General features: G+C 44.2%; 2 protein-coding genes across 4 annotated transcripts in view; one reads left to right on the top strand and one right to left on the bottom strand.

Moving 5' to 3' along the window:
- Positions 1-13,800, bottom strand: part of ERI3 (ERI1 exoribonuclease family member 3) — a 129,533-nt gene that overhangs the window by 95,680 nt on the left and 20,053 nt on the right. For all 3 annotated transcript variants that reach the window (XM_056497123.1, XM_056497124.1, XM_056497125.1), the window contains exons 3-5: positions 10,191-10,307; positions 4,424-4,483; positions 2,118-2,209 (exon numbers count right to left, since the gene is read on the bottom strand). In XM_056497123.1, the coding sequence (XP_056353098.1) occupies positions 2,118-2,209; positions 4,424-4,483; positions 10,191-10,307 (269 nt within the window). The remainder of the gene's footprint in view (positions 1-2,117; positions 2,210-4,423; positions 4,484-10,190; positions 10,308-13,800) is intronic.
- RPS8 (ribosomal protein S8) overlaps positions 10,102-13,800 on the top strand; it is a 301,449-nt gene continuing 297,750 nt past the window's right edge. The window contains exon 1 of the mRNA XM_056497132.1: positions 10,102-10,107. Coding sequence (XP_056353107.1) covers positions 10,105-10,107 — 3 coding nt within the window. The 5' untranslated portion in view covers positions 10,102-10,104. The remainder of the gene's footprint in view (positions 10,108-13,800) is intronic.

Here is a 13,800-nt window from a genome sequence, read left to right on the forward strand (position 1 = left end):
TTAATGGACGTTCCATGTCTCTGAGGCTGTCTCCCTGTCTGAGCAGCCTTGTTTCAGCTCTCAGCTTTCCCTCTTTAAAAAGAGATGCTCAGTTCTGCTTTGCTAAACCCTATTTGGCAATGTGTCTAAACACACGCAAACTTAATTAGTTCAGGAGGGAGACTCGGCATTTGTGGTGACGGATAAAAGTAATGGGAAATGAGACAAGTCAGAGCTGGCAGGGAGTCCTCATCCACTGGCACGGTGCTAATCAGATGTGACGCTACACGCTGCAGCACCCAATCGGCGATGGAGCAGCGTGATGTGCTACTCACCAGCCGGCTGCAGCCAGACTCCTGCTATCCATGTGCTTGGAAACACACAATGTATTTTCTGCTTTGCCCTGGAGATGCTTCAGGATTGAATTCTGAAGTTAATGGTTTAAACAAAAATTTTAAAAGGAAGAGGGAGAAATGAACCACTCGCAACATCCTCATGGCCAGGAGTGGAGTCTTCTTTTCCAGCTGACTAGTGAGGGACAATCCATGCAAGAGATCACTGCAAATGGTGAATAGTGTATCTCCACTCCAGAACAGCATGTCCCTCTGAGCCAGCTCACCTCACAACCCCTATGGCTCACCAGAAATGGGGCTCAGCTTTACCTCTATTTGCCCCCTGTGGAGCTCTGACGAAGAGAAAAAAAAAAAGCCACCCAATACATCCAGGTTGCTCCTTCTACACAGACACCAAGTTAGGATGTTGTTACCTGAGAATCTTGTCAGTGCACTGTGAAAGCGATGGAAAGATGGGCTTGAAGCAAAGATAACTGTTTCTCACAATCATCAACAAAGTGGTAAATTGGACTCTCACAACAATACAGCAATACAGGAATAAAGAACAGAGAAAATAGAATACATGAGAAACAGAAGTTTTGCACAGCAACCGTGCTGGTCTCTAACAGAAGCTTATATATATAAAGAAAAATAACACACTACTAATTTAAGCAACTAATATAGGAACTTGCAATATATATGAACTCTGGACACAACCTGAGCAGAGACACAGATTCTGACTCAAAATTAAAATAACAACCCTCTGTCTCTGTCTGGAGCCAATTTCTCATCTCCACTAGTGCTTGTGCTGAGCTTTGGACCCCATATCTCATGTTTCACTAATTACACCAAGCAAAGGCAAGGAGCTGCCACTCTGCAAAGACTACTCGTCAGGGAAGAACTGGTGCGATTGCTCCTAGACTATGTGCAGTTTATTTAGGCTTCAAGCTTGGGGAAACCAATGTCACAGTGAAAACCAAGCAACACTACTAACGAGTTGTGGCTGTCAGTTTAGGATGGGATGCGTCAAGCCCATGCTTTACTGGTATGATAACAACAGGAGTCTTTATCCAGCACCACAGGGAAACGAAAAGCTGAAGCAAGATTATATGAATCCAAGGGAATTCAGCTCTATAGGACACTGATCTGCAAACACCGTGGAGATTGAACTAATTTAATTTTTGGACATTAAGCTCCATTCTTAAAATAACATTTTTAGGTTGTGGCCTAGCTATTTTTCTAACAAAAAATACACCAACACTTGCAGAACCCAGAGCAGGTCCCCAGCTGGTACTTGCCAGATATTCACCCAGCTGATGAAGATAACCTTAATGATAAGAGCACCACTGCAGTATGCCAGACCTGGCTTGTATTCTGTTCCAAAGACTACTCTGTGATTCACACTGAATTACTGTGCCAAGATCACAGAAAAAGTCTTAAATGCAGGAAGTCAGGTAAGGATCATCACTTGATTATCCATGTATGCACTCAGAAATATCCATCCCCTTGGAAAGTATATTGGATAAAAGGCAAAAAGTCACAAAGCTCAAGTTTAAACTTTTCTTTGGGTTCTGAAAGGCTTCACTCACTATAGGTAATATCCTAGGCAGTGATCTTGCACCATGCCCAGCACCCACCTATCTTCTGAAACAACTCTCCTCTCCTGATTATGCATGGCAAACAACAATTTCCCTAAGAAACAATGACTAGGGACAGCTGGAGGCTTGCACGGACAAAGACATATGCACTACAGGCAAGCATGGAGCAATAAAGCCCAGGAAAATCTCCCTCCCCTCCCATACTCACATCACTTTCAAATCCCAGTCTCCACAGGTCACAAAAATCGACTTGACGCTGGGATCTAAGAGGCCTTCCTTTGCCATCCACTCGTCAACCCGCTGAAAGGAAGGCAAGAAAAGGGGATGAGTTTTGCAGAGACAGGCCGAGCCACAACAGTTAAACTCAGATAAGCTGCTTGCAATCAAGAGAGAAGAAAATTGTGATCTTATCCAACCTCTCCCTCTCTCTCTTCTCTCTTTGCTTGCCATCTCAACAACAGCACGTTTGGACCTTTGAAGATTTCTGATAGGAGACATCAGGCAACCAGAGGAGAGATGATCTTATCAGACACCGCAGCAGCTCTGCTTGTGGAGGGATGAAAGTTGTGCAGCGTTAACGGGACGATACAACTGTGCTGTTACCTGGCATTTCTCCTCTCCCTCTACCAAAGAGGCTCATAGGGAACATAACTTGTGCCCCCTCCAGTGAGGAGAATAGACAGGTATATTGAGATGGCATCCCTCCCCCACAGCATTTCTCACATACTCTAATTCATATAGTACCAGGGGGATACGGGAAGGGAGAAAAAATGAAAGGGCTGGGCACACATAGACACTGTGTGACAGTAACAAGCAAAGCCAGGTGTCCCCTTCCTCTCCAGGCGGGATTCCTCTTTTCTTCTTACAGTTCTGAAGAAGTGCTTGTTCAGGATAGTGTGGATTTAAAGTGGAGCTGCTACGCCTGATGAGCTTCCCACAGGAATGATGTTCGGGGTTCTCTTCAGAAAAGGGCCATGTTAACCTAGAGGATGCAATCTACCTTAGAGATTAAGGAACTAACCTAGACTAGAAGCCCTACACAGACAGAAGCCCTGCATACACACTTATTCCAGCTAGAACTAGCAAACAACATGCCCAAAATCTTGCAGTGGCAGGCAATCAGCTGTTATTATGTAACTTCATTAGCAGAATTTTCAATGCTTTAGCAACAGAAATCCCTCCTCTTTTCCTTTGCTTGACACCTTTCACTCCTGAGTAAAGTAAACCAGCATGCCTCAGAAGCTGCCTAACCTGAATCTAGAAACATGCTGCTGTACAAACACCTTTTCTGTCCAAATGAAAACAATTCTACATAAGTGTTTCCACACTCTAAGAAGCTTTCACACAAACAGAACAAAACATTTTCTGGAATACTCCAGCAGTGATCTACATTCACCCATTCGGGCAAAGAGAGCTCACCCTCCTGGGGGAAACAGGCACACACATCCATATGTTTATGGACAAGCAAGACTACTCTATACTCTCTGGAGAGCTGGGGGTTTGCATGAATGCAAGACATCACCTCTGCAGAGCACCATCTTCAGTCTCATGTCACTGCCACAGCCTTTCCTGCCAGGGGTCAATGCTTCTTCCTGTGACCGATCGCACAACAGCCCTCTTAGTAAAACTCCCCAGAAGAGCAGCATCCAGCCTCTCAGCCACACTCCCTTTGGCTGACAGGATCTCCCTGCCAGCCTCACACGAACCCACCTAGAGTTGGGGACAGCAGTGGAAACTTTTCTAAACTCCTTCATGTGAGCCCATCAAGTGCTGTCTCCATGGAGGACTTTAACACCTTTAATTTGATTTCCTCAGATAAGCAATGGATGCAATTATTCTGATTAGGAACAATTAGGTAACACAGCAGTGGAAATCCTGACAGAGACAACGACACATCCAACACCAACCTGCAGCCCAAACAGGCTCTGCTTGAGGAAGTTTCCTTCACTATCTGACTATCAACAAAAGCTATTGATGGAGAAATACTTCCAAGCTAATTAAGCTTTAAATGCTCTAGGAATTCTACATTAAGCAGATGGTATTATTAGGGCTGTATCTGCATTCACACATCCTTTAGATTAGATTTCAGAGGCATTTTCTTTCTACGCTACATGTATTATTAAGCATTTAAATAGGTAGAAAAAATAATTTAATAAAGTGCTGAGGGGGGGGAAAAGAAATGAAAGCAGAATCTCCAGGAACAGTGGTCTTGAGCAATGTCTTGGTGCTTTAAAACTGGCTCAAGAAGGAATCGCCTCTTCTCCTATCTACTGGCAGGAGTTTGGATATCTTGTCAGCACCCTTGACATGAACAGCTGGAGATGACAGATCAATGGTTCAATAATCTCAGCAGTGTGTCACCAGTGTGACAGCAAATGTTATTCTAATGAAGCTGTAATCATAGTCAAATTACGCGGTTCGATTCTCAGCAAGGGGAGGGTGCAGGGAAAGAGATGAAGAGGGGACTACAGGACCAGAGGTCAGAGTTTGAGAACTAAAGGTTACTCTGCTTACCTCAAGCACTTGCTGGAGGCTCGGCTGCCCATCCACCATGCCTTGAATAATCCCAGTCAGCTGAAATAGAGACAAACGGAAAGCAGTCATCAGAGCAGCACTCAAAAGATCATTAGAGATGTCTACTCTCCTGTCCATCTTTCTGCAACCAAAACATGCTCCCGTGACCCACATGAGTGTTGCTGAGGAACCAACCACAGCAGAGTGACCCTGGCAGCTTCCCAGCCACAGGCAAGGGCACAGCTTCATCCCAAACACAGAAATGTAGTGGGGCTGCTACCCACACCACAAAACTGCAAATTCTCAGCATGGCAGGGTCCACTGCCCTTTTTCAACACGCCTTTCAGCAGTTTTGGTGCTACCTTGATGTACACAGGCAGAGGTAACCAAGGTCTCTGGACATCTCTCTGCTATCAAAACACCACCAAAATTTCAGTGTTAGATGAACCAAATAGAGGAGTATTAGTAAGTGAGACCTAGAGTGGACCCAGTCATCCTCCCCTGAGCTGGACAGCCAGCATGTGCATTTTTCCATAGTCCATCACATCCTCAGTAGCTCAAAATTGTATTTAAAATAATGGAATGAAATCTAAAGAAAAGCACTTTCTTGCAGAAGCCTGTCTAGTCTGTTTTCCATGAGATTTCTTAGGAAGAGGTCCTGCCAACAGACACTCTTACTGATTGCTCTTAGACTGCTTGGCTGTTCAAAGCTAAACACATGCATTAAAAGATGCAGTCTCATGGGCCTCTGCCTGGGTCTGCCCAGGAGAGCTTGAGGCACATGGAAAACAGATAATTTTTCTGTCTGCCTTCCAACTGACAAAACTGTCTTTTAACATATTGAATATTGGAGCTCAGTAGCCTGCCATCAATGCACCCAAGTAATTAAAAAATCATTATTAAAACAAGTGCACAGTATGGGATTTCACTTCATATGGCTCTTTCCTACACATCTCACACGTTTTCATAAAATAAAGGTAAAGCACAACCTAGAAGTATCTACACCTCTGGAAGCCATAGCATCCAGTTGAGAGATACTGATGGCCCCACCATCACCCAGGAGTAACTCTTCCACACAGCCAGCTCAACCTACTCATACACCCTAAGTCCTCTCACAAACCACATGGCTCTGCTTTATTAAGTATGTGGCAACTGAAGGAAGCTAAATGGTTTCTATCTTTCAGTTTCTTTGGCTGCTTGTCTCACAGCACTGAACTCGGAGGATAGAAAAAGAAACAATATTAAACTCCAATTAAACTGTAATTACATTTAATGAATACCAAATACCTGACTCACTGAATAAACTGTAAGTGGAAAGATTATTTTCTCACAGTGACTCCCATGAAATGGCAATACATACCTTTTAGGGAAAGTATTTTAATTTTAAGAATGCAGAGCTCCTCTAGGTGTGTTTCTCAAGTTCATCAAGCCATTATGAAGTGGAATTTTGAAAAAGTGGAGGGACACTAACACTCTTTTATATTCAGAAACTGTTTTTATATTAATCTGTATTTTAACTGGGTTAGCAGCTGCTACCCACAGACTTCCATATTCTGAGAAGCAAATAGATTTGAGGAATTAACGCATGGCTCTATAGAGCAGTAATTAAAGACCCTGGCCTGGTTTTTGCTTTTCTTGCCATCTTTTTCTCCATGCATTCTTCTGGCAGAGGTGGACAGCTCACATATTACAAAGTGCAGGTTCTGCCTTTCAGACAGCAGCTCAACCCAAATCTCTGGAAGGGACTGAAAGGTGTGTTCAGAAAAGAACATAGCATCATAAAATAGCTTGTTATGGAAGGCACCTTTAAAGTTCATCCAATCCAACCTCCCTCCCAGTGAGCAGGGACATCTCCAACTAGATCAGCTTGCTCATAGCTCTGAACAATCTCACCTTGAATATTACCTTTCTAGTAACCTGTGCCATTGTTTCACCACCCTCAATATAAAAATCTTCTTCTCCATACTTAGTTGACTAGCTTAAAGTCACCATTCCTTGTCCTGTCACATTCCAGGCACCCTCAGTATCTGTGGACCACTGCACCCCTGATGCCACGGGAGGACAGGGTATAATGGCCTCATCCAGACAAGGACACATCACCAAGAATACGCACACCAAGATTCACACTGCAGAAATCACACACATGAATACAAAGGAATGTATCTGCTCCACAGGTAATTTCAGTACAGGTCAGAGAGTGCTCAAACTGGACCAGATTTCTACTTTCTCATGTTTTCTGATACTTTTTGTTATCAGTTATGTCCATCTGCCACATCTAACCTAGTGCATTGGATCTCTGCAGCATTATCTGGTCTTGCAGCTTTGAAAAAGTATAAAAACATAAAACCACACAATTGTAAAATTCCACTGGTTATCCCAAGAAGCATAAGGTTCTTAGGAACATAAGCAAGCTATAATACTTTTATCTTTTTGTATTTTTATTGTCTATTCCTTCAGGAAAAAAATCAATAAAAATTAGTCATAAAAAGAGAGCAAAGTATCATGAAAAGATCTGTACAAGCACCCTGCATGTAGAGAGAACCTCTCCTTAAGCTCCAGGCAAGAACTTTCTTGGGAACCAGAAAAATCTTCTTCATCTTCCAAAAGGGCATGATGAGCTTTATACACCTAAAAACAGCTTTTAACAACTTGCAAACACTTTCCACCTTCTGCACCTAAGCATGCAGCTCACCCCTCACAACAATCAAGGGTTCACGACCTGTTGTTTTACAGAAGCAGGTCAGGAGAAAGGGGACGAGATGAGGTCTGAGGGAGCCAGCACTGGAAGACAGCTCCTGGCCATTGGTGTGGAGAGTTGGAGAAACATCATGTTGCCAGAGGAGAGCACAGACAGACGCATCAAAAGGTAAGCAAAGTGATGTCTTGAGGGTGGCAACAAGCTCTCCACCCTTCCAGACACCTTTCTTATGCTGTGCTGTTGTCTTCAAGAAGGAAGAGGGATGGAAGAGGTACTCCAAACCCAAGGAGTAATGTCTAGCAAGCCCAGTAACCCTTCCACACAGAGGCACCTCCTCTACACCAAGCAGTTTTACTGCTTAGCCAAGGCAGACGGGAGAGGGGAAATCGGCAGCACAGCAAACAGGTTCCCATGTAATGTCAACACCAGTGCTTTTCCTAGAGAGTTTATCTGAAAAACCATCGTATTTCTACTCCAAGACAGTCTGCTGATTACCTAAGCACTTGTCTCTGGTGTACAATCTGATAATCAGGCCTGGTCTTTCTTCGTAGACAAAGAGGCCAATAAATCTCACCCTTTGTAAGTAGAGGTGCCTAGACAAAGCCCTTTACTGGCATTTAGCAAAATGAGTATCTTTCAGAAAACATAAACCAGCAGAAATTCAATAACAAGTGCTGAAACAGTTCAGGCAGCAGCTCTGCAAGAGCACATCCTGGCTGTGTCCCTGGGGTCTCAAACAAACCTACACCAGTGGCACAGGAATGATCCCTGCACCTATCTAGCAGCACCCCACTGTTTACTAATGTTCACCTGTGGCTCTCAGGGCAGGCTTTCAAACTCAGCCCCATACACAGGCCCCAGAAACAAGCCTAGCTACACCTCCAACATGATCCCACTCTTGGACCTCTTGGCAGCCCCTGCACAGGCCAGGGGACTCCCAAGCCAGGAAGGACAGGGGCCATGCTGGGCACTAAGGAGCAACGGGAACAATGTGGGGGGACCAGGAGCCAGTGATGTTAAGGCTAGGATTAAAACCAGCTTCCTAATCCATGCTGTTATTAACAGAGGATTTGCCAGACCTGGTAGTGGGGCCTTTTTGTACCATCAATAAAAACGGGTGGGGGTTCTGCAATCATTTTGCCTGCTGGCCTCAGTACTGCCCACTTTCACCCAACTCCAGACATGATGCCAGACCGAGGTTCATGGAAGAGTCTGCGGTGGAATGCTGACATCTGTGTCCATCCTGGACTCCTGCAAAAGCACAGCCATCACAGACACACACACACACACACACACACTCACACACACACACACAGCTTTGCTTCCTTCAAAGCTCCACATGGAGACACAAACAGCTGCTCCAGACCCCCAAGAGCAAGGGAAGATCAAACTGTCACTGCAGTACAGGAGCATCAGATGGGCTGACTGCTGGCCACAAGGTCATCAGCCAGAGAACCTCTGAATGTCTCTAGATTGCAGTAGGCAGGAAGCTCTGTTCAGCTCACAAAGCTGAACCACAACCACATATCAAGCAAGTCATGCAGACTCTTGTGCAAGAATAGAAATGCAGTCTTTAGCAACAGGGGAAGAGAGATTTCCAGAAAAAGGAGTTTTGGTGGGAGTTAATGAGACAACTTCTCTTCAGAATTTAGGTGACTCGCAAGGCCGACATTTTGGGCTGAGCTCTAGAAGATGACGTTGTCGTTAGCAAAGATCAGGTGCAAGCTGTAAGATTTATCACGTTTGTACAAGCATATGTCCAGCAAGTCCCATGGGGATAAGGACAGGCAAAGTAGTTGTCCAGCTTTCTAGCATTAAGGTTGCAAAACCATTTCCATTGTAACCCTCTGTTCTCTTTCTGAAAATTCTTCTCTGGGGAATAATGTTTTCTGTGCTTAGTCTTTTTTTTTTTTTTAAGTTTAAATAAAATACCTTCAGATGGTTTTGAGTTACAGGAGAATAAAAATAAGCATTTGTTTTTACAATGTGAAAATATGGAAGGGGCTGGATGTTTCTGGAGGGGACTCCACCTAACACAGAGGAGTCATTTTTCATCAGGCTAGTACAGGTGGGACAAGCCCTCCACAGGCTTAAGCCTGTAGCCACAGAGGTAGGGGAAAACACACTATGGTGTTGATGATCCTAGACAAGACAGGGACAGAATGAAGAACTTGAGTACACTGATTCCCACAGTCAGTATTTTAGTCATTGATCTGGCCAAAATTGAACCAGTGGACTGACAGCAAAAAAAGCTCAAAGCAAAAGGAACTTAAAGTTTCTTTTGATGCTTATGGCAGAAGAAAAACACACTTGTAAAAACAATTAACTTTTTGGGTTGAATAAAAAAAAACTAACAAAACCAAATAAACAACAAAACCCAACCCCTTCCCTTAACTCCTTTGAACCCTCAGGGATCACATTTACCACCTTCATTCCATATCTGGGGAAACATGGCCATAGCTCAAGAGCAGCTGTCCTCGGCAATGAGAGTAAGCAAGTAAAGAGAGGCCACTTCTGTAGCAATCATTTCAAATGGCCTACAATTACAACATCAAAAAGAAAGTCTGGAAAATACAGACATGAATTGTCCTACCACTCTGAAGGACTCCTCAAATCTCAACAGGCAGGCCTACAGGAGAGTAATTTAGTGCCTCTGAACCACACATCTGCACAGCACTGTCTTTCCTCAGTCCGTGCTCTCTTTGACCTTCCCCACCACAGAAGAGCACAGCAAAATTGCAAGAGCTCATGAAGAGGTTACAGGATTTTGAACATTGGCTAACATGAGTGTGTTTATTTTGTGGTCACCCAATTAAGACATTCGTTAGATGTAAATACAATTATCTTAGTTAGCAGATCACAGCTATAGTTATTTATTAATCCAAACTGAGGTCTTTACACTTCTTACTACTGCAATAACAAAAAATTATTCTCTTTGTCATTAAGTCAAGGCTAGCACGACACACTGCCTTGCAGCTGCACCATGAAGTGGCAACCCAAGTCCCTGGTGCAATGGAAACCTGTTTCCCAGAGAGACTCTTGGAGCACCAGGGAACCTTTGCACTTTACCTCTGTACAGAAGGGCGTAAGCTGGGGATGCACCACAGGCTGAACATACATGTGAAAGGTGGATTCGATCTCCATCGTCCTGCCATTCAGCTTCAGGATAGGGAATTCGATGATTTCCTGAATAGGGCAAAAAGAAAAGCAGCTGTTTATTTAAAACAAACAAGAAATGAAGCTGGAAATTGTCCCATCCAGCAACGTGGCCTGATAGTCCCAAACAAAAATAAACTCAACACAAAACTCTGCAGAAGTGGAAAGGTGGTGCTGCAGCACAGAGCACATCCAACACTGCCAGAGCAGACGAGGATGGTGCTGATGCTCATCGCAGCCAGGACTGGCTGAAGGAGGTCTCTGTGCTCAGCACTGCCCACATCACTGCCTAAGCTGAACCAAAGGAAGGTGGTCTCACACCATTCCCATGTGCTACCCAAGGAACATGAAGCTGTACTCGCAATGGGCTCACAGCAGTTTAGCAAAGACATCAGAGGGGCTGTGCCCTCCTCTAGATCAGCCTCAACCTTTCCAGACCACCATCCTTCTAGAGGACACCATCAGACTGACAACAGGGACTACTGCATGAAGCATGTCCATCTCTAGAGAGGTGGAGGAGAACTGCCCTCCTCCAACAGACTGAGAAGAGGAGCTGAAAGCTCCCCCCAGATCCATCCCTTTGGGATACGCACAGTAGCAAGCCCCGCTTCATTTTCCTCTTTGTAGCCAATTTATGCTGATAGGGAAATAAAAACGTTTCTTCATCAGAAGAATGTTCAATTATTTGAATAATCAGCAATCAAAAATTTACATGGACCTGCTAATAAAAAGTTTAAACAAATCCAGTTGCGATGGATTTCTCAATTATTAAAAAATATACATGAAATTAAAAAAGCTGCCCACTGAATAAAAGCGATAAAATCCTTTGTGTTCACCCCCCTCCTTCTCCACTCCCTTTCTTCCTTGCAGTTTAATGCAAGAGGAGAAGTGACAATTTGTTTGGTGTCTTTAAAGAATAATTTGTCTATGTTATTTAATAGAGATCCATGGCACCAAGGTTCTGGAGTGCAAATGAGCCCGCTGAGTGATATCCATGCAACAAGCCTCTCAAATCACTTCTGGAGAAAAACAGAGAGAGGGAGAGAGAATAAAAAAAATATTGCTTTTTAATATTCAAAAACAGTTTGCAAAATTTAATCAAAGCAGAGCAAAAGCTAACATTTTTACCACTTTGACATTTTTATTAGTGCTTTCATAAATTTTTAAAACATGAACGGAATTAGTTTAACAACAAAAAAAACTGCCTGAAAACATCTGGAAGAGACAAATAAGAAATAATAAAAAATGAAAAAAAAAATCCAACTCCTGTGAGTAAAATTAGCATGTGAAAAATGCAGCCGCTGCAGAGGAACTAACACACTTTTTTGGACCGTGGCTGCAACCCTCATGACCTGCAGGTGGAAATTATCGAGAGGTTACACATATGAGCTGATGACATCACCACCCCACTAGGCAGCGGGAGGGCAAGAGGCTGGGTGGGTAAATGGAAACAACAGATAATTTAAATAGCCAGGAGAAATACCCAATTTCCATGGTGGACAGAGCCCAGAAACAGAGCAGAGCAGCTCCCCAGTGAAGCAGGGGCACAGCCCAGACCAGGGTACGTGGAGAGCACGTGTTGCTGAGATGGAAAGTTAGGAAAAAAACAATAAAAATCAAATAAAGTGTTAACATTGTGGAAGTGCCCAGGTGTAGACATTGAGCAGTGAAGCTGCACAGGAAACATGGCTTAAGCATTTCCTCATGGTCAGCTGTGCCACACCCTCGGCATGCCACACTGGATAAGGCAGAGTGGATGGCTGGGCACATCCTTCCCCAGAGCTGTACCACTCTACTGGGAGTCACCAAGTTTTCCCAGGAAAGAGAGCAAACTTGACGCAAGCGCTCTAAGGGAAGGGGAAGACACACACCAAACACTTGAGTATTAGCCATATGGCCTGCTGTGGTGCAGCCAAACTCACCAGCTTCAGCCACTCAGGAGGACCCATGGAAACCCAAGAGAGTAAGAAATGCTGGATACAGCTGATCCTCCCCTCAAAACGGCCACCACAAACAGGCTCTGAAAGCAGCAAACCTCTCTTCAGAAAAGAAACCTCTCTTCAGAAAACAGACTCCAAAGTCTGAAGTCAATGGACAGGATGCCATAACAGAGCCAGGCTTAATCTCAGGATAACACCATCCCATCTTTCTAATTGGTTTGGGGCATTTCACTGCCCCTTAGGCCTGCGTCCCACCCAGAGGGTGACCATGGAAGCAGGCAAGCCCACAGCGAGGCAAGAGCATTTCCCTTTCCAGAGAGGGACACACACCAGCTGGATTGCATAGCAGGGCTCTGTTGCAATGCCAGGATGTGCCCTAAGGGACCACAAACATCCTCAGGTGCCATCAACTGGCAGGACGCAAAGTGAGACTGAAAGACAGCCTGCTGCTGATCTGATACACAAAGGCGTCACTCGCCTTCCAGAACCAAATGCAAAAAGCACTTCCAGGAGGGTCGGATTAAGACAGACGGAGGAAATAAAAAGCCATACTTAAAAAATGTGGGAAATTTAACAATATCCAGAATTACTGTAGGTCTGTGAGAAGTGCATGGCCAGAAGCAGGAGTGGAACCCCAGAGGCAACCAGAGCGTCTTAGGAGAAAGTGCAGTCACTCTCTTGGGCTTATTGGGTCAGTTTTTGAAGCAAGTGGTAAAGAGCCTTTCCCAAAAGGCTGTTTATCTGCACGCTTCCTATAGCGGAGATTTTTCCAGTCTCTGGCAGTGTTTGCTCCACTGGTATCTAAGGCAACAGATACCAGCCCCATGAAATCAGCCCCACTCCTCACTAACGACGTTAGCCAGTCCTGCAATGAAATTTAACCTGTGACACTGCTGTACTTTTCATTTAAACTTTCATTTGGAGAGAAGCAGTGTTTGGAGACCCTGCAGTTTGTCCTGCTAATAAAGACAAGTGTTGGGACCTTTAAAGGTGCCATTCATCTTTTGCCTTTATTAAATTCAATTTTCTTAAGCCCATGATACATCATGAAATTAAGAGTTGACATTCCTGCAGAAACAAAAATATCTATCAAACATAAACAGAAAGGGGGGAGAAAAGAGGCCTCTATTACCAAGAATTTATGGCTTAAAGTTGATCTGTTTCCACTTTTTCTCTCTCTCTTTTTTTTTTTTAACAAGCATATGGTTTGTTTTAGATATCTGAAATGTTATTACAGATCTAGAATTTCATTAGTAATTATTATGAAACGGTAAGCACTTAGACACTCATACACACAACCCCCCAACAGACTGTGATGCAGGAAGGCAGCCGGGTGATCTCTCACGTTTCACAGCAGCCCAGTGAGCTCAACATGCTCAGCTCCATCTCCACCATTCAAGGACCTTCACTGCTTCTTTCCAGGCTGGAAAGGTGGAGGAAAGCAACATGAGGGAGTTAAGGGCAGGGATTCACTGACACTTCCTTTCTTCTATCAGATCCTGATCAGCCCTAAGTGTTACCTTGAGATCCTCACATATATCCACCCCAACACTGAGTAAATGTTCCAACTTTGGCAGTGATTT

Source organism: Oenanthe melanoleuca, chromosome 8, assembly GCF_029582105.1.
Source record: "Oenanthe melanoleuca isolate GR-GAL-2019-014 chromosome 8, OMel1.0, whole genome shotgun sequence".
Lineage (NCBI taxonomy): Eukaryota > Metazoa > Chordata > Aves > Passeriformes > Muscicapidae > Oenanthe > Oenanthe melanoleuca.